We start from the raw sequence: 20028 nt of genomic DNA on the forward strand, positions 1-20028 counted from the left end.
GCCTTGCTAATAACCCTGAAATTCAGCTAATGACCCTTTATCGATCATCCCCAAAAGGTATCATGATCACAAAGTGAAGAGAAGCAAAAATATTCATCAGCAATGTTTTGCTTTTCAACAGCTGAAGGATGTGAAGTGACTTTGAGGAAATATGGCCCCATCACTGTGTTTGTTCCTTACATGAAGTTCCAAGGAATGAATGTAGGTAAAAATGCTCTTGGGAGCGACCTTAGTTACGGCCGTCCGGTTCGCTTACGTTCTGATTAGGATGTTAGCTTTAGGATTGTAAGAAATGATCTCAGTCCCCGTTCGCAATGTTTAAAGGTTTCCTGGTCACTATGCTTTAGCTCACATCGAGGAGAGCCACTGCTAATAGTCATCCATTCGAATTTTGTACACATTGTGTTTGTGTAACGCTGTAATGCTTCATGAGGGGAGCCCTGTTGATGTTACAGCCCTGCCAAGCAGTCCATTTAGTTCTGTCTGGCCTGTCCCTTACTCAAGTCCCCTCGCAAGCCCAGCTAAGCAGAACTGTGCCGTTACTAGACTTCAGTCTGGGGTCCAGCCAGCTGATGCCTCGCTTGCCTCTGAAGGTCTCCAAAGAGGCGTCAGTCACCCTGTCCCGGGAACGCTTCTCCCGACTGGTCGCTCGGCTGGGATTTCCGACGTGCCAGGAGGCAGCCTTAGGAAGTGAAAAGTTAGTAAAGGGTCCCCCTACGAGTCAATAAATCCCACACGGCGCAGGGCAGTCAGTGGTGCCGGTTAGCAGGATCTGAAACGATCCCTTATCTGTTATATGTGTCCTGGAAAAAATGGCCGATGGAGTGAGCCTGAAAGTCACTGGGATAAAGTGAAACTCCTTGTTTAGGTAAATGAAGCAAAGCATCCCTCTCACTGCGTTCCTGTAAGTCGTCGCTCAGCATTGGCAGGGGCATTTGCAGGGGTATATAGTATTAGGGCTTACCCCAGGCATGTGTATACTGTATATAAAGTGTATATAAAATATAAACGGTACAAACTCTGTACTATACAGGAAACTGTGGCAAAGCTTATCTGTAAAGCTCACATTGTACCTGGTCAGCATTTGACAGCGGACGCCTTGCGCAACCAGCAGCTCTGGACCCTCAGCGGGGATGTCTTGAAGTTTTCTAACAAAGTAAGAGCACGTTCTTCATCAGCTTTTACCTCGGAAACTTACAAGGGCTTGTCCTGTGCCATTTGGCTGTAGAGGAGGCTAAGTTTTTTTTAATTTGGGTGTGAGGGAGTCCGTGTTTAATTGTCCAACCGATTTATCCCCCCTTCCGAGTGCTTCTACTCATACGTTGTATATCGCTTTACGGATGTTTTCGCTTTAGATGTCTGGTAAGAGGGTTTGCAGGGGTTAAAGGTGGCTTGGTGTACTGAGATTAATAACCCCACGTTTTCCATGAGTTATGGATAAAATACCCCCTCACGTCTTTATTGAGGTGAGAAAACAACGCGTTACAAATGAAATCTGACATCTTTATTGATGTAAAAAGTCTCAGGACGTGAGGATTATTACTTAAAACGATTTCAAAAATATGATTATATCTGAACGTAAAAAAGAGCTTCTTTACGAGCTTTACACCCGTAAATGTATTGAATGTTTATCCCCAGGAATTTATTAAGCTGTCAGAACCTAACAAATCCTACAAGCTGCTGAAATATGACCTTCCAGCATCCAACGGCGTAATTCATTTTATCGATAAGCCGATGACTACGGGCAACCGGGAATCCTTTGGAAATCAGACGGTACATTGTTTAACTTTTTCCTTTACCGAGAGGGTGGTGGATAAGAGGAACTACCTCCAGCAGAGGTGGTAGAGGGTAATACAGTGGGGGGATTTAAACATGCATGGGATAAGAAAAGGGTCTTGAATGTAAGACGAGACCCACGACAATGAGCCCTTACAACACAAATAATGAGCAGACTAGATGGGACAAATGGCTCTGCCCTCAAATTCTAGGCTTTTTTTGTATTTTGTTCTGTAGATGATGAGCAAAATAAAGTAATAAAATATTAAATGTGTAAAAAGAGAAGGAAATATATAGATGTATGTTAAATCATAGGTTGCCTGCTAAATGAGAGTGAAAGACTGTCGATCTCTGTAGGCCAGATAGTCCTCAGCTCTGCAACGCTTAATCCGCACTGAATTAACAGAGTTCACTCCAGATCCATAACGGCTGCGCTTTCCACCCTTTCCCGTTTAACAGTCCTGCTAGCAGAATGTCCAGATGATCAGATAACGTACTGGCCGGGTCCTTTTTATTTATTTTTTTGCTCAATTTCAGGTTTGTAAGCATTTTAATAAGTTAACAAGACCTGTGACATCATCTTTACGGTCAACAAAACAGAGCAGACGCTGATGATGCAATGTTGGTTTTTGTATCTTTTCCAGATGACAATTGGAGACATTCTGGCAAAATATGAGCAGTTCAACAGATTTGAAATTCTCCTGGAGGTGATGGACCGTTTCAAAACGAACATTGGTGGAGATTGTGGCTGTAAATAGCAATGTGGCTCATAAATTATTATTTTTTATATCATAAATTCAACTAACATAACGTCTTTGTATTTTGCAGAACTGTGGTTTACCTCCAATACTAAATGGACATGGATCTTTTACCGTTTTTGTCCCCAGCAATAAAGCTGTGGATTCTTTAAGAGATGGGAGATTATTTTATCTTTTAACTCAGGTAAAATTGATTTGATACATGGTAAGTATATAATGAATTGAATCGAAAGTGAAGTATACAGAGGGTTCACCTTACAGGTTTACATTCTAGATGGATTGGAGAAGACGCGCGTTATACAGAGGGTTCACCTTACAGGTTTACATTCTAGATGGATTGGAGAAGACACGCGTTATACAGAGGGTTCACCTTACAGGTTTACATTCTAGATGGATTGGAGAAGACGCGTGTTATACAGAGGGCTCACCTTACAGGTTTACATTCTAGATGGATTGGAGAAGACATGCGTTATACAGAGGGTTCACCTTACAGGTCTACATTCTAGATGGATTGGAGAAGACACGCGTTATACAGAGGGTTCACCTTACAGGTCTACATTCTAGATGGATTGGAGAAGACACGCGTTATACAGAGGGTTCACCTTACAGGTCTACATTCTAGATGGATTGGAGAAGACACGCGTTATACAGAGGGCTCACCTTACAGGTTTACATTCTAGATGGATTGGAGAAGACGCGCGTTATACAGAGGGCTCACCTTACAGGTTTACATTCTAGATGGATTGGAGAAGACGCGCGTTATACAGAGGGTTCACCTTACAGGTCTACATTCTAGATGGATTGGAGAAGACACGCGTTATACAGAGGGTTCACCTTACAGGTCTACATTCTAGATGGATTGGAGAAGACGCGCGTTATACAGAGGGTTCACCTTACAGGTCTACATTCTAGATGGATTGGAGAAGACACGCGTTATACAGAGGGCTCACCTTACAGGTCTACATTCTAGATGGATTGGAGAAGACACGCGTTATACAGAGGGTTCACCTTACATGTCTACATTCTAGATGGATTGGAGAAGACGCGCGTTATACAGAGGGCTCACCTTACAGGTCTACATTCTAGATGGATTGGAGAAGACGCGCGTTATACAGAGGGTTCACCTTACAGGTCTACATTCTAGATGGATTAAAGAAGACACGCGTTATACAGAGGGTTCACCTTACAGGTCTACATTCTAGATGGATTGGAGAAGACACGCGTTATACAGAGGGCTCACCTCACACGTTTACATTCTAGATGGATTGGAGAAGACACGCGTTATATAGAGGGCTCATCTTACAGGTTTACATTTTAGATGGATTGGAGAAGACATGCGTTATACAGAGGGTTCACCTCACAGGTCTACATTCTAGATGGATTGGAGAAGACTCGCGTTATACAGAGGGCTCACCTCACACGTTTACATTCTAGATGGATTGGAGAAGACGCGCGTTATACAGAGGGCTCACCTTACAGGTCTACATTCTAGATGGATTGGAGAAGACATGCGTTATACAGAGGGTTCACCTCACAGGTCTACATTCTAGATGGATTGGAGAAGACATGCGTTATACAGAGGGTTCACCTCACAGGTCTACATTCTAGATGGATTGGAGAAGACTCGCATTATACAGAGGGCTCACCTCACACGTTTACATTCTAGATGGATTGGAGAAGACTCGCGTTATACAGAGGGCTCACCTCACACGTTTACATTCTAGATGGATTGGAGAAGACGCGCGTCATACAGAGGGCTCATCTTACAGGTTTACATTCTAGATGGAGTGAGAGAAAGGGGGGTATGAGGTGTATAGTTAGGGCTCGGCTTTACAACTTTACAATTTTCGAGTGAACAGTTGTCAGCCCCCTGTTGAGGATGGCGTATTTGCTGTAAGAATTAGATTAGGATAGGAATTTGTTGAGTTCATTGAGGTCTTTAGTCAAAGTCAATACCTTTTTTATAAGGAAAACATAAAAAAAGATTACTTAAGATTACATAAGAAAAGTTACTTAACCTTTCAGGACCTCATATTTTTTGTCTTTAAATAGAAAAAGTGTTTGAGTCCATTATAAGCTTTTTTCAGTGGTGATATACAAAAACATGAATTCATTTATTAGTATTTGATACAGTTTGTTTTCTTAGGGGAAGCACAAGTTATTGGATCTGGTGAAGTATCATATTGCTTCGATGGCAGCAGTAAGTAGCGTTTACATTCCTAAATAATGTGCTGTTCTTTAATCCCCGTCTCATGGCCGGCAACCAGCCCCGGCTCATGGCCAGTTGCACCTCCATCATCTTCTTACAAGAAACACTGAGAGGCTGCAACGTTGACTGATGATGTAACCCACAGGTGACTGCCGACAGACTTATCACAATGCCACAGATTTTGACCTCTGCAAATGATGTTATAAAAATCAATATCACTGAAAATGTAAGTATATAAAATGTATTACTTCCAGCCTGCTAAGCGTGCGTGCGTCTGCGTGTTTATATACTGTATATATTATTCAATATACTGATTTCTTTGTGGGATTTAATGGCTCGTTCTGTCTTGGACAGGGGAGAATAGTTTTGGGAGACTCCGAGGTTCCTCTCATGCACAGTGATATCATCGCTTCCAATGGGGTTATACATGTTCTGGACGGTATTTTCATCCCACCAAGTATCCTCCCAATTTTGCCGCACAGATGCACTGAAACGCGCCACGAAGTCGTCCAGGTAAACACAAAGGGATCAGTCCTTTTTGGTTAACAGAGTGCATTTTATCACCCAAAAATGTAAAAAAAACAGGGTTTGATATCTTGTGCCAAAGGGTCCTTTTTTTTTTTTTTACTAAGAATTCGCTGGGGTTATAGCAGAGACACGGGGGGTCCGATACTGCACGTAACCAGCTGTTTATTTCGTTGAAGGGCGTCTGCTCGGCTTGCGATACGGTTTTGTCCTGTCCGGAGGGCACCGCTGACCTGGTAAGGTGAATTCGTACGCGGTTTGTGCTGGGTTATTATGTATCTCTATCAATTTATAGCAATGGTGATCTGTGCAAATATTTATGAAGAAATCTCGTCACTTTGGGCTACATTAATCCAATCTTTGAGTTGTATCTTTGGCGTGTTTTGCAGGGAACCATCAATAACAAGTGCAGCCTTGGAAACGGCACAAGCAGCGCATGGGGCTGCGCCAGAAACTGCAACCTCACGGTCACCGTAAGACAAAACTCGATTCATCGTTACGATAGTTAGGTGGGAGTCACGGTTAGGCGCATCTTTACATGACGTCGTCGTTGGCAGTGTGTCTTCTATATGTTCTGTGGGATATGTCCGTGTGGGCTCTGCACGGGGGTCACACGGTTTGCATTGAGCGTTTCCCGCAGGCCGCAGGAGAAGAAGTTCCTGCCTTTCCAGCTCTTGCTGCTAATATCGCCCGCACCATTTACACTGATTTGCCACCTGAAGTGGATCCTGGTAACTGTACGATTGTTTACATTTCACGCAGAGAGCTCATACGTTTTCACACTGAAATGCTTTTGTTGTTTCAGGAACTCGGCTGCTGCTCCGGATTTTATGGTCCATCCTGCCAGCAATGTCCCGGTGGATTTTCCAACCCATGCTACGGCCGAGGGACTGTACGTTTGTGCACTATTCATTCCCTATTCATTTCCTATTCATTCACTATTCATGTCCTATTCATTCCCTATTCATTCCCTATTCGTTCCCTATTCATTCACGACAGCTTACAGTATGATAACTGGCACGTTTTAGTTTAGCTGCCAATTCCTGCGACACACGTTTAAAAAGTCTGTAGTAGGAATAGGCGACAAGGTGCTCTCTAGATGTTGTGGATCGGTAGCGATCGTCTGCAAGGCTAGCTGAGTGCCGAGCGAGTTGTAGTTCTACATCGTCTTGGTACTTGTTGGTCGTCCTTGGGCTGTGTCCTTGGGCGGTATTTCAGATCGTATTCTCCGTGTTGGATCCGCGATGTAACAGGCAGAAACTCGTGTGTTTGTCCAGATCATATTTATTACATAGAGCAGATTTATGGACCAGGGAACTTGGTCTGGATTCTCACTGTGTTATAAATAGCTTGGAACCTCAGGAACGAATCAGACTAATCAATAAATAGGATCGGAGTATTTTCCATAATGCTTGTCGCCGTCCTATTTCACCGCAGGCTTCTTTGTGTTGCTTGGACTGTCGCGTAATGTTCTTGTGTTTTTTCCTTGTGCCGCAGTGTGCCGATGGTGTGCGTGGAACCGGCAGGTGCTCGTGTCTTCCACAGTTCAAAGGAATCGCTTGTCACATCTGCATGGATCAAAATAAACATGGAGAGAACTGTGAAGAAGGTGAGCATGCGCAGGGAAATACTAGCAGTGACCCCAAACCCCGTAATCTTTGTGCTAGCTGGCGTCTTTCTTTTCCTGAACCATGTTGGTGGCTGCGCCGCCCGTCTTGTGGTTATCATATAAAGAAATCTAATCCTGAGGAACCATTACAGCTCTGGCTGGGTCTTTATTATTACTAGTGATTATTATTATTATTAATGATTCTTATTATTGTTATTGCCGTCTGCACATTCATTCCCTTTTCCCTCTTCAGTCTAACCTGTCCTGGCCCCTGAGCTCCCTTTTGCAGCCCTTCTCTTGCTCTGTAGCCCCGTCCACACCACCACCATCCACACCACCACCGTCCACACCACCACCATCCATACCCCCCGTCCACTGTATTCTAGGCTTATTTTCCCTGATATTAAATGGACACAAAAGTCTTGTAATCCTTTTTTGTGATGTCCCGTGGAATGGCTGCAGACTGCCGATGCGTCCATGGCTATTGCGATAACCGGCCAGGCAGCGGAGGGGTTTGTCAGGGTGGTCGGTGTGAAGGCGGCTTTACCGGCAAGTTCTGCGACCAGATGTTGCATTCCTGCGGCAGCTTAAATTTATCACAGAATTGTCATTTCAACGCCTCCTGCGAAGCAGCCGAAAGCCTAACAAGGTAACGAATAACTCGCATTTACCGCACGCATTGACCTGGTGGGGCGTTAGATGTCTGAAACGCAACGTGACCGCATGATACGGGTATTTTTCAGGTGCGTTTGTAACAATGGATATGAGGGAGATGGTTTGTCGTGTCAGCCCGTAGATTTATGCAGAAAGCCGGAGCGAGGAGGGTGTTCAGAAAACGTAAGCATGGCCCTCTGAATGGGGTTTATTTAAAATAAGTCATGATCTCCTGCCCTTCCTTCTGCTAAAATAAAGCTTCACAGATGAGAGAGATCACAAGAGGGATCACGGTGCCGAGCACATGGACACAAAGAAAAAAATATATATATATGTATATATATATATTATATACTCCCAAACTGGACTAAAAGTGTAAATATACACCCAAATAAAACACATTTCTATTTCAGGATTTCGCGCGCTTCAGACCCACAGAAGCCTGATGTTATATATTTCCGCGTCTGCGGATAGTGGCGTGGTTACTGACCGCTTTTTAACCCCTTAAGGACAATGGGCGGTCCCTAAACCCATTGAAAACAATGCATTTTGAGCCCGTACATGTACAGGCTTTGTCATTAAGGGGTTAATCTTGTTCAAATTCTTGTGCCTTTCTCTTCGGCTGATAAAATAATGAAGCCCTGAAGTTTGAGTCTCTTATGGATTATTTTTTTTTAGGCTATTTGCAGAAGTGTTGGACCCGGCCTCGTGACCTGTGAGTGTAACCCTGGTTGGACTGGGGACGGCATTGCCTGCTTGCCAATAGATAATTGTGCCCTGGAGAGCAGAGGCGGTTGCCACATCAATGCCGAGTGCAGCTTCACCCAGCCCGGGCAGGTATGTGCGGGGAACGCGTCACGGGACGTGTCCGACACAGCAGGGACAGCGCAGAAATTCACATGTAAGAAGTCATCACAAATGAAGAAAATAGGAACCTTTGTTGGTTCATTCTTATACACCTACAGATCAGGCATGAAAGGGACCGAGTGGGTGAATGAAATGTGGCATTTATTCGTTTTTTGGGGCATCCTAAACACAGGATCCCTTCATTTGCTGCTAACGGTGGACTGTGCTATTTCATTTTACCTGCTGAATTTCTAGACCATTAATATTTCTTCTTAATAGAACGATTGCACCTGCAAGAGAGGCTACATGGGAGACGGGTACGCGTGCGAGGCCGTGGATCCGTGCCTGGAAGATAACGGGGGATGCCATGATATGGTTAGGAACAATCACACGTAACAAAGCAAAGAGACTTCTGTTTTAAGGCTGCGTTTAGCCTTTCTAATATTCTTATAACTGCGTCAAGTTAAATGAAGGCTAATAAATACCTCATCTTCTGCTCTTTCCAATTTTGTCCAAAAGGTCTAAACAAACCTTGACTTGTCCTGCCTTCTCCATTTGTGACTTTCAGTGCTGTTTGATGTTTGGGATTATTGTGGTGTGGCTCTGCGTCTCAGAAGTACTTTTCCATTTTATTTTACAAAGTTTTGCTCTCCCCTTTTTAACATTCTGTTTTTTTAAGGGACTTGTATGAAATGTATGTATCTGTATCCCATTGTCTTGTTGGAATTAAAGTTTGTGTCTCGTAGGCTCAGTGCATGGCGCTCGCTGGAGGAGGGCGATCCTGTGTTTGCCCCGCAGGTTGGGAAGGAGATGGATTGACTTGTTATGGAGACATATTCATGGTCAGTATAAGCTTATCTCATCACATGCATTTCCAGAGCTAAGGAAGCTGCGGCATCCATTTGTAGTTACATAGTTCATACGGTGGAAAAAATACTTAAGTCCATCAAGTTCGACCCTTCAGCCTTCCTATTATCAATGTGGTGTGTATGAAATGGGCGCATGGGTTGGGGTTTGGGGGTCACTCAGCTGTTTAATGGAAAACAAGGAAATGTCTGGCTATAACATAATTACAAAAGGATTTTCTAACCATCAATTAGCCTTTTAAACTTAAACTGTGATCAGTGAACACAACGTGCCATTGGAACACAGTGATGGGAGTGATAGAGGGCCATTGGAACAGAGGAGTGATGGGAGTGATAAAGGGCCATTGGAACAGAGGAGTGATGGGAGTGATAAAAGGCCATTGGAACTGAGGAGTGATGGGAGTGATAAAGGGCCATTGGAACACAGGAGTGATGGGAGTGATAAAGGGCCATTGGAACAGAGGAGTGATGGGAGTGATAAAGGGCCATTGGAACTGAGGAGTGATGGGAGTGATAAAGGCCCATTGGAACACAGGAGTGATGGGAGTGATAAAGGGCCATTGGAACACAGGAGTGATGGGAGCGATAAAGGGCCATTGGAACACAGGAGTGATGGGAGTGATAAAGGGCCATTGGAACACAGGAGTGATGGGAGTGATAAAGGGCCATTGGAACACAGGAGTGATGGGAGTGATAAAGAGCTTCTGTACGCTCATTAAGATATTTCAATAGCTCTAATAGTCATTTACAACATTAACCCTGTCTGTACTGGATTTCTGATCCATTTCATGGTATTTTAACTGACCAAATTTAATTTTCTTTCAAAAACAAGGAAATTTCCCAAGCATTTGAATGGTCGTAAATTACTACGCAAATTTTCACTACAGTATATCCTAAGAAAAGGAGGTGGGAAAGGTTTTCTAACCTGATTTAAAAAGAAAATGTGAAGAGCGCAATAGGGGAGATGGTGAAAGCGTGTCCTGTGCCGTGAATTAGGCTTCTTGCGAACGGCTCGGGGCAGCATAAAAAAAACATAAAAACCCACATTTTTAGTTTTCTAAATCCCAGGGAACTTGTAAACAAAGAAATATTTAAGGGGCACAAGAACAGTAACAAAATAAAATACTAAACACCGGGGCTGTGATACTTTACAAAAAGTAAATGAACCCCCAAACCAGACATCACCACGCACCCCATCCGCTGGAACGATTATTAGTCATTTGAGCAGAAAACTTTTATATGTCCCGGCAAAACACTAACCCTAACCAGATTCCACTCATTGTGTGTTTTCTTCCTAGGAACTCTTGCGGCTCCCACAGGTGGCCATTTTTAACCAGTGGTTGAAGGTACGTTCCTATCGTCTTTACAGATTCACCAGGCTTTGTGCTGGCGTCGTATGTTTCGGCCATCGCAGCACGAAGAGCCTTTAGAACGTTCAGGGAATCATCTGCATTTAATTATTTTCTGCTCTGTGTGTTGGGCCGGGGTTCCTCTATGTGTTGTGTAGACGTGGCTCTGTGTGTTGGGCCGGGGTTCCTCTATGTGTTGTGTAGACGTGGCTCTGTGTGTTGGGCCGGGTTTCCTCTATGTGTTGTGTAGAAGTGGCTCTGTGTGTTGGGCCGGGTTTCCTCTATGTGTTGTGTAGACGTGGCTCTGTGTGTTGGGCCGGGTTTCCTCTATGTGTTGTGTAGACGTGGCTCTGTGTGTTGGGCCGGCGTTCCTCTATGTGTTGTGTAGACGTGGCTCTGTGTGTTGGGCCGGGGTTCCTCTATGTGTTGTGTAGACGTGGCTCTGTGTGTTGGGCCGGGGTTCCTCTATGTGTTGTGTAGACGTGGCTCTGTGTGTCGGGCCGGGGTTCCTCTATGTGTTGTGTAGACGTGGCTCTGTGTGTCGAGCCGGGGTTCCTTTATGTGCTGTGTAGACGTGGCTCTGTGTGTTGGGCCGGGGTTCCCCTATGTGCCGTGTAGACGTGGCTCTGTGTGTTGGGCCGGGGTTCCTCTATGTGTTGTGTAGACGTGGCTCTGTGTGTTGGGCCGGGGTTCCTCTATGTGTTGTGTAGACGTGGCTTTGTGTGTTGGGCCGGGTTTCCTCTATGTGTTGTGTAGACGTGGCTCTGTGTGTTGGACTGGGTTTCCTCTATGTGTTGTGTAGACGTGGCTCTGTGTGTTGGGCCGGGTTTCCTCTATGTGTTGTGTAGACGTGGCTCTGTGTGTTGGGCCGGGTTTCCTCTATGTGTTGTGTAGACGTGGCTCTGTGTGTTGGGCCGGGTTTCCTCTATGTGTTGTGTAGACGTGGCTCTGTGTGTTGGGCCGGGTTTCCTCTATGTGTTGTGTAGACGTGGCTCTGTGTGTTGGACTGGGTTTCCTCTATGTGTTGTGTAGACGTGGCTCTGTGTGTTGGGCCGGGTTTCCTCTATGTGTTGTGTAGACGTGGCTCTGTGTGTTGGGCCGGGTTTCCTCTATGTGTTGTGTAGACGTGGCTCTGTGTGTTGGGCTGGGTTTCCTCTATGTGTTGTGTAGACGTGGCTCTGTGTGTTGGGCCGGGTTTCCTCTATGTGTTGTGTAGACGTGGCTCTGTGTGTTGGGCCGGGTTTCCTCTATGTGTTGTGTAGACGTGGCTCTGTGTGTTGGGCCGGGTTTCCTCTATGTGTTGTGTAGACGTTGCTCTGTGTGTTGGGCCGGGGTTCCTCTATGTGTTGTGTAGACGTGGCTCTGTGTGTTGGGCCGGGGTTCCTCTATGTAGAACAAAGTTATCCCAGTTGCCATGGTGACTGCTCTGATGCCCCAGCATTGTTTTTTGTATAAAGATGACATTTTGGTTCATTTCACTCTGTGTGTCTCCGTGGTTCACAGAATTCCCTGTTTACGATCCCAAAAGGAACTAACGTGACCGCTCTTATCCCATCTGACGTGGCCATACAAGCTCTTGCTGAACACCAAAAAATATTTTGGCTGGACGTTGAAAAGCTGCCGTTCCTGATACGGTAAAGTATTGCAAAAACGTAGATGTCATGGAATATCGAGTCATATCATATATATATGGTTTGTATATATGATATGTATATGATATGTATATATGTATATGATATGTATGTATGTGTGTATATATATATATGGTATGTATGTATGTATATGGTATATATATATATATATGGTATGTGTATATATGATATGTATATATGTATATGGTATGTATGTATGTATGTATATGGTGTGTATATATATATATATGATATGTATATATGTTTATGATGTGTGTGTATATATGTATGGTATGTATGTATATATATATATATATATATATATATATATATATATATATATATATATATATATATATATATAGTATGTGTATATATGGTTTGTGTATATATATGGTATGTATGTATATATATATATAGTATGTGTATATATGGTTTGTGTATATATATGGTATGTATGTATGTATATATATATATATATATATATATATATATATATATATATATATATATATATATGGTATGTATGTATGATATATAGTGGAAATAACGCCATAAGTGTTATGTGCTGACATTATCCCGTGGGATATGAGTCCTGTCCATGTAGTGTCTGTGGCCCCCTAGGGCTGTCAATGGGCACAGAACATGAAAAGCCAATGGCTCGTAGGGGTCAATAAGGCAGACCCCACAGGTACAAGAGCCAGTTAACCGCCTGCATCCAAACCAAGGGGTCTTTCAATTCCATCTGAGGGTTTCTGGGATGTTTTCACTTTAGGAAGCAGAGCCCAGAAGACGTCGAGATTTGTGAACGAGAAGCGATATTTATTACTGGGCCGTGAAATGGGGGACGAGTTTACCCTGACGAGCCCCCAAAAGAATAGACTTCCAAACACACAGCACTACGTTAACCCTGCGCTTTCTGAGTCTCTCTTTTTTTATGGCTACAGAGCACATTTTCTGCGAGGATCTTTTATCTCCAAGCAGCTCAAGCAGCTCGACGGACAGGAATTATCCACGTTCGATCCAAGAACAAAGTGGGCCGTCAGCGTCATAGATGGGGTAGGAGAGCTTTGCCAGTGAGCGAGGGTATAAGTTGATAACTTGCCCACCGTTTATTTATTATCTAACGTCCATTATTCTCCAACCTAAAACTGTAAATATTACGCTCAAATGGAGGCACATATATGACCTTTTTACTGTTTGCTCCTTGATTGTGAGGAATAATTCTACTAATGTCGCATTTGGCTACTGAGCTTACACTCTTTAAATCTGAAAGGCCCCCTAAGACGGGAGGTTTGGGTAATTTTCTGCACAGGAAAGAAACTTTCATTGTTTTCCTTTTTTTCAGAATCCTTTCATTCATAATGCAAGTTTCCTGAGAAGTGACATTCCGGCCGCTAATGGATTCATTTTCATCATCGATAAGGTTGGTCGTTTGCAGAGGCGGTTCAGGGTAACGCAGCATTTGTCTCCGATGGGGGTGGCAGCTGGAACAAAAGCCATCAAAGTGCGTTTTGTGCAGAGTGGGTGATGGATATTATACAGGGCCGTCTTTAATATTGTTTGGACCCTGGTTTGCTTGAAACCCCCCTCCGGTCCGTGGCATTCAATCGTACCCTCCACCCCAACACCAAAAAACAAAAATACCCCCCCAGCATTGCAGGTTTAAATCAACTGCGTTCCGGCTGCACTCCTGCCTCCCCTGGGCGGTAGAAGAGAGGGTGTTAGAAAAATGCTTATGTTATCGTAAATATTATTGCTGACAAAGACATAAGAAAGCAGGGAATGTCTAGTCTATGATATATGGACGAGTTCCCGCCAACACGCCTACTCTATGTTGTTCTATATATATATGTGCAAAGGGTCAAGTCTAGGCCATTCTTAATTATGCAGCTTAAAGAGGTGTAACTTGCTTGAAAAGTAACCAATTATAATAATGTATGCTATTAGAAGTAGATAAGATGCTATATAAACCATGTAATCTTAATGTGTAATTAGACAACGCTTCGACTTTTGTGTGTTGTGTGCCTTGTCTCGATTATGCGCATGATCTAATTAAAGGAAACTCTTTCTGAGGAGAATTCGACCATTATTTCAACCAACAGAGGGAAGCTGTGGGTCCGCGCGGAAGAGGTCACAGAGGTCACCCGGACCCCTAGAGCGGCAGGCCTGGTCGCAGTTGCGTCCCCTGCGACCATGATTGTTGCATGCTCAAGAGGCAGCTGCTATGGCCCCCAGAAATGACCGGGGCTGCTGCCCCTTTTGCCCCACATTAAAGACGGCCCTGATTTTAGATTGCAGGACCCTGCCATGGCTGGAGACCCTCCTTTGTTTTAAAAAGTCACATTGTAGTAATCATGCCAATTTTAGATTAACCATTTAACGCCTGGTATCACTGGTTCGGCGATCGTGAAAACAAACCTTTTCCCTATAGGTTTTAATACCCCCGGCTGGAAATGTCCCCCCGCCCCGGCCATCACTTTCCCAGCTGCTGGATCAGGTGCAAGAATTTGAAAAGTTTAAAGAGGTTCTTCACGTATGTAAACGTCGGTGTCCACGCTTTCTCTGTGTATTACGATGTAAAAAAGCCATGTTTTGGCCTGTGATGGGGATCGCTGTGAGTATAATCTGAATTATCTGAATGCAGATTTCAGGTGTTATTGAAGAAGTCGAATCATCTGGACAGAAATATACAATATTTGTTCCCAACGATTCTGCGATGGAGAAGTTTTACAGGGATTGCGGTGCTGCCCTCATGGTATTTTGTGTGTTTACTGAACTCACTGGAACGAGCGTATTAATTAATGAATTAAGCACGCAAATAGCATTTGGGGTATAAAAGTAAAACCGTTAGAAACTGATCCGAATCGGGGTTAGTGATTTACTCGTTCGTGGGAAAATGACAAATGTGAACATGCAGTAAAATAAGGAGAATAACCTGCATTTCTTGTCCCATCTCTTAGGATAACAACACAATAAGGTATCACATCATCCCTGGGGAGAAACTTTCGCGCATGGACTTAAAAAGCGGAATTCACAAAGCGAGCCTGCTGGGACCCTCCTACTGGCTCACGTTCTATGAACGGGACGATCGGGTATTGGAACCGCTTTAAACGGAAAAGATCTCCTAATCCGATTCTCTGTACAATACGGATCAGTGGTTATTATTTCACCGCCGGTGGAGGGAGAAGTGGATTTACCGGGCGCTGTCACTTAGACTATAAGTACTGTAGTTGCCTGTCCGTTCCCCGGCTCCTCGTGGTATCACCAGGGGAGATCTGTTAGGAGAACAAGGCTTTGGGACGTTACTGGGCTCTTTCGTTTATCGTTTATTGCATTTTACTGCCGCCCTTCTAGAAATGGCACTGATTCCGATTCTCATCAGACTTTTTCTTCTTCCCAGACTTTTGTTCACGATGTCCCTCTGGTTGGAAGCTTTTTTGAAACAAAGAACGGAATCGTCATGGGCATTTCCAAGGTGCTTTCTATCCTGAGAAACCGCTGTGATGTGAAGAACACTGTGATAAAAAAGGTATAGTTTCTATGACCGTTCTTTTCTTCCTAAAATGAGTTGGGTAGATTTGAAAATCCATGATCCTGGCTGTCTGTAAGAGAATTTACTGAGCATCAGCCATGATGTCTTCATTACAATTTACCAGCGCAGAGAAATAACATATCGCACCCGCTGGAGAACATTCACAATGTTTTGGGGCATTTGCTATTTGCCCCTCCGAGGGTGAGTCTGCCCCCTGCTGCTTAGGTTCTGAAGTGCGGCCTATGAAAGTCATTGAAAGTGCCAGACAAAGCTGAGGAAAGTGCCCCCGGGGGTTGTTTCTTGGTAATTATGTTCCCAGATGGTATCAGGAAATTGTTTTTTTGTTGCAGACAAAGTGCATGAATTGCGACAAACAAATGCAGTGTCCGGACGGCACGGCCCTTCAGGTGAGATTTGTCTGGTGAGGGGGCCGCACCGAGTGCTCCCGTTATAAGGTCGCAGTAGTGACACGCAGTCCGCAGCTGGCCAGGCCGTGCTACACTGCGCAGGCTCTCTGTATCTTATCGTTTGGGGTTCCCGAAGATCCCCGTGGGGTTATCAAGTGTTTCTCCTTAATACAGGAAGCTCCGGAAAACGGACGTGAAAAGTGTACATTTAAAAAGAGAAATAAACACCTACGGGGCTGCAGATTCCAGTGCATCAGCGAGACCGTTGTAAGTTATTGCATTCTATCTCTAAGTCTGTGGCACTTTGTCATAAAGAAGAGCCTGTTGTGCTTCCCAAGAGTGCGGTGATAGATTTAGTAGAGCAGCCCCCAGCCTTTTCCCTGCGTAGATTTTGATGCCCTCTTTCAGGGGTAAAACACTCAAATTCAGTTATGACGAGCGCCACGCGCCGATGGAATATATCTGATATATCTAACCTCGAAGTGATCACTGCGATATTATCAATATTTCCATGAAACTGTTGCTGTTAACTTTTCCTTCTTAGGCCCCCGAATGCTGTTCAGGATATTTTGGACATCAATGTCTTATGTGTCCCGGGGGGGCGAATAATTCTTGTTCAAATAACGGCGACTGTCAGGACGGCGTCACTGGAAACGGGGAATGTATTTGTAAAGAAGGTTTCCACGGGACGGCGTGCGAGTCGTGCGAACCGGGGCGATATGGGAAAGACTGTAAATCAGGTGACGGGGATTTAATATTCTGCACGTACAGCCGCGAATCAGCCATTTCCAGTTGCCAAATGTTTTTATTCTGAATTTGGTGTGTCTAATTGTTTTGGTGCTCTGCGCAGAAGGCTACTACTAGCCCACCAGGGTAGCTCAATGCCTAATTCTGGGGGCTTTTCACAAGAAATGAACGGTGTCTTCGTAACTGGGGTCCTTGGGATGCTAGGATGACACGGGGAACAACATGGGCTGGTGGTAGAAAGCTCTTCTCTGCCGTGGATTGGCAAGCTGTTGGCACCGGCAACAAGCTGTTCTGGCGGCCGGCACCGTTTGACTTGCTGTCAGACTGGCTGCAGAACTGCATCAGTGTTTGGAATAACCCCACTCGCCCCACGGGGGGTCAGATAATTGGGGTGACCCACGAGTAGGGATGTGAGATGCTGTCCAGGCGTTATCTTTTCCACCACGAGCCAGTGATTGATTATTGGTGGATGGTTATGGATTTACTGATTAATGCCCATTAGTACCATTTGAGCCCCCATTGACCGCTCCTCCTGTCCCCCAAACTTTGCTTATTACATGGAAATGGCCTGAGCCTCGTTTTTTTGCACCTTATGAAATAGCATTTTCAGTAAATTTGGGTCTTGACGGCAAGAGATCGACTGTCATTATTCTTTTATTTCTAATGTCGTTTTCTAGATTGCGATTGTGTTCACGGCAGGTGTGATGATGGACTAACCGGGGATGGAACATGTCGCTGCGACAAAGGCTGGAGCGGCTACAGCTGTGAGACCGGTACGTGCCCCAACAGAGCCCAGAGAGCCACGTGGCAATGAGTGGAAAAGGAGGGGGGCAAAAAGAGGGGTAAGTAGGGTCAGCGGAGCAGAGCAAGGGCAGAATGGGGGAGTGGGGATGTATTAGGGACGGGAAGGGGAACATTTAGAGAGGATACATATTAGGGAGAAGATGGAAAAAGGTTCTACAGAAAGGGCTGCAGGATCAAATGGCGCTTTGAATAAGATAATAATAGAAAGGGCTGCAAATAAACTTCCCTGTGGTGCGTTTGATTATTTTGTAATCCATGTCCTGACGCATTTCAATCATTTTCCTAGATATAGAAAATGATTTATGCAACGGCACCTGCAGTGTGAATGCAAAGTAAGTGGTTTGAAAAAATGGTTTATTTCACGTAGCTCTACAGATATTATTATTTTATTTATTTATTAGATATGTGTCTTATTCCAGTAAAAAGCCAATTAACAGACCAGAACATTTGTGTAGAAGAATCCCCACGATGGGTCGAGATTCACGGGCATCGGGCAGTGAAACGAATCAATAGGCTGGAATATATGAATGATTTTGTCTTTTTAGCTGTATAGCCGGAGCTGGTAATTCTTCTGCATCGTGTTCCTGTATTGCTGGCTTCGCTGGAAACGGGACCCACTGCGCTGGTATGAATAATAATAACGAATAATAATAACGAATAATAATAACGAATAATAATAATGAATAATAACGAATAATAATGAATAATAATGAATAATAATAACGAATAATAATAATGAATAATAATAACGAATAATAATAATGAATAATAACGAATAATAATGAATAATAATGAATAATAATAACGAATAATAATAATGAATAATAATAATGAATAATAATAACGAATAATAATGAATAATAATAACAAATAATAATAACAAATAATAATGAATAATAATAACGAATAATAATAATGAATAATAACGAATAATAATAATGAATAATAATAACGAATAATAATGTGCATTTAGCCAGAATGGGGTATTTGCAAACGCCTCCCTGTGTAAGTAGAGAGGGATAAATGTGTCTGAAGCCTGTTGGTTCTCCCACTTTACGGACTTTCCTTTGTAGGATTATTATATTTGTCGGATATTCCCGCTCGTTATAATGTAGAAGTCAAGCCGTTAGACATCTGGATGACGAAGCAGCCAATACCAAGACTATAGCTCTGTCAAAAAGACTTAAAAGTTCAAGAATCACCTGAGAGGGAATTACTAAAAGTGCTAAGAAGACAAATCAGCGTTTTTGGGAATAAACCCCCGACTGCCCGATGCCAGCCCGAGTGGCTCCCCTATTTCCGAGGCTTTTTTTGTGGTTAATTACATATACTGTATACATATGTAATGGATACATATATTATATCCATATGTAATAATGCTCATTTAGGATTGAAATTAACAAAAATCATTTTGACATGAATTTCATATCCTTTCATTTGGCATTTAGATTTTTAGAGATTTGTTTAAAATACACAGAAAGTTAAAGCAAGCGGGTGCTTTGTATTGCAGAGTTGGATGCTTGCTCTGTTAATAATGGAGGGTGCTCGGAGTTTGCCAATTGTACCGGTCTCCTAGCCGGTGAGACCAGCTGCACCTGTGCGGAGGGTTTTACTGGCGATGGCGTCGTCTGCCTTGGTGAGTACAAAGTTTACATGCAGTAAGACGCGTAGAACAAAACGTCAAATGCCTTCATATCGCGGCCTTTAATACAACAAACGCCAGCTTAGAAAAACCTGTTCCCTACCCAAAAGCCATGTAAAGCACTACGAGACGCGGAGATGCCGAACTTACAGGAGGTATTCAGAGACCGTGAAGTATCGTGTCCTACGCAGGTATTTTAGAGCCTTCAAGCTGCCCCAGGAGCTGAGAGACATCCCAGTTGTCTTGAGACTTCCCAGTTGTCTTGAGACTTCCCAGTTGTCTTGAGACTTCCCAGTTGTCTTGAGACTTCCCAGTTGTCTTGAGACTTCCCAGTTGTCTTGAGACTTCCCAGTTGTCTTGAGACTTCCCAGTTGTCTTGAGACTTCCCAGTTGTCTTGAGACATCAGTCCCATTGCTCTGTCAGACTTCAAAAAAGAAAATCATAAATAACTTAAACGTGTTGTTTTCCTACAGAAATTGATGGATGTCTGGAACATAATGGGGGCTGCCATTTGAAAGCAGAATGTATTAAAACAGGACCCAATAAAGTAAGACCCTCACCCCAGCTCAGCTTCTGCCCTCCTGCCCCCACCCCCAGCTCAGCTTCTGCCCCCACCCCCAGCTCAGCTTCTGCCTTCCTGCCCCGACTACCCGCTCTATCCACAGACCT

The 20028-nt window shown here is 43.9% G+C and overlaps 1 protein-coding gene across 1 annotated transcript in view; it reads left to right on the plus strand.

Moving 5' to 3' along the window:
- STAB1 (stabilin 1) overlaps positions 1 to 20028 on the plus strand; it is a 41852-nt gene that overhangs the window by 7143 nt on the left and 14681 nt on the right. Inside the window, exons 11-43 of the mRNA XM_053468974.1 lie at positions 122 to 201; positions 1034 to 1156; positions 1639 to 1773; positions 2421 to 2483; positions 2605 to 2718; positions 4681 to 4734; positions 4889 to 4969; positions 5098 to 5256; positions 5448 to 5504; positions 5658 to 5741; positions 6074 to 6160; positions 6766 to 6877; positions 7340 to 7526; positions 7621 to 7714; positions 8210 to 8368; positions 8657 to 8752; positions 9124 to 9219; positions 10542 to 10589; positions 12096 to 12226; positions 13171 to 13282; positions 13572 to 13649; positions 14658 to 14759; positions 14871 to 14981; positions 15187 to 15318; positions 15627 to 15755; positions 16109 to 16165; positions 16340 to 16432; positions 16710 to 16905; positions 17590 to 17685; positions 18003 to 18048; positions 18262 to 18341; positions 19227 to 19352; positions 19833 to 19906. Of these exons, the coding sequence (XP_053324949.1) occupies positions 122 to 201; positions 1034 to 1156; positions 1639 to 1773; positions 2421 to 2483; positions 2605 to 2718; positions 4681 to 4734; positions 4889 to 4969; positions 5098 to 5256; positions 5448 to 5504; positions 5658 to 5741; positions 6074 to 6160; positions 6766 to 6877; positions 7340 to 7526; positions 7621 to 7714; positions 8210 to 8368; positions 8657 to 8752; positions 9124 to 9219; positions 10542 to 10589; positions 12096 to 12226; positions 13171 to 13282; positions 13572 to 13649; positions 14658 to 14759; positions 14871 to 14981; positions 15187 to 15318; positions 15627 to 15755; positions 16109 to 16165; positions 16340 to 16432; positions 16710 to 16905; positions 17590 to 17685; positions 18003 to 18048; positions 18262 to 18341; positions 19227 to 19352; positions 19833 to 19906 (3392 nt within the window). The remainder of the gene's footprint in view (positions 1 to 121; positions 202 to 1033; positions 1157 to 1638; positions 1774 to 2420; positions 2484 to 2604; positions 2719 to 4680; positions 4735 to 4888; positions 4970 to 5097; positions 5257 to 5447; positions 5505 to 5657; positions 5742 to 6073; positions 6161 to 6765; positions 6878 to 7339; positions 7527 to 7620; positions 7715 to 8209; positions 8369 to 8656; positions 8753 to 9123; positions 9220 to 10541; positions 10590 to 12095; positions 12227 to 13170; positions 13283 to 13571; positions 13650 to 14657; positions 14760 to 14870; positions 14982 to 15186; positions 15319 to 15626; positions 15756 to 16108; positions 16166 to 16339; positions 16433 to 16709; positions 16906 to 17589; positions 17686 to 18002; positions 18049 to 18261; positions 18342 to 19226; positions 19353 to 19832; positions 19907 to 20028) is intronic.

The sequence above is a fragment of the Spea bombifrons genome, chromosome 6, assembly GCF_027358695.1.
Source record: "Spea bombifrons isolate aSpeBom1 chromosome 6, aSpeBom1.2.pri, whole genome shotgun sequence".
Taxonomy (NCBI): domain Eukaryota; kingdom Metazoa; phylum Chordata; class Amphibia; order Anura; family Pelobatidae; genus Spea; species Spea bombifrons.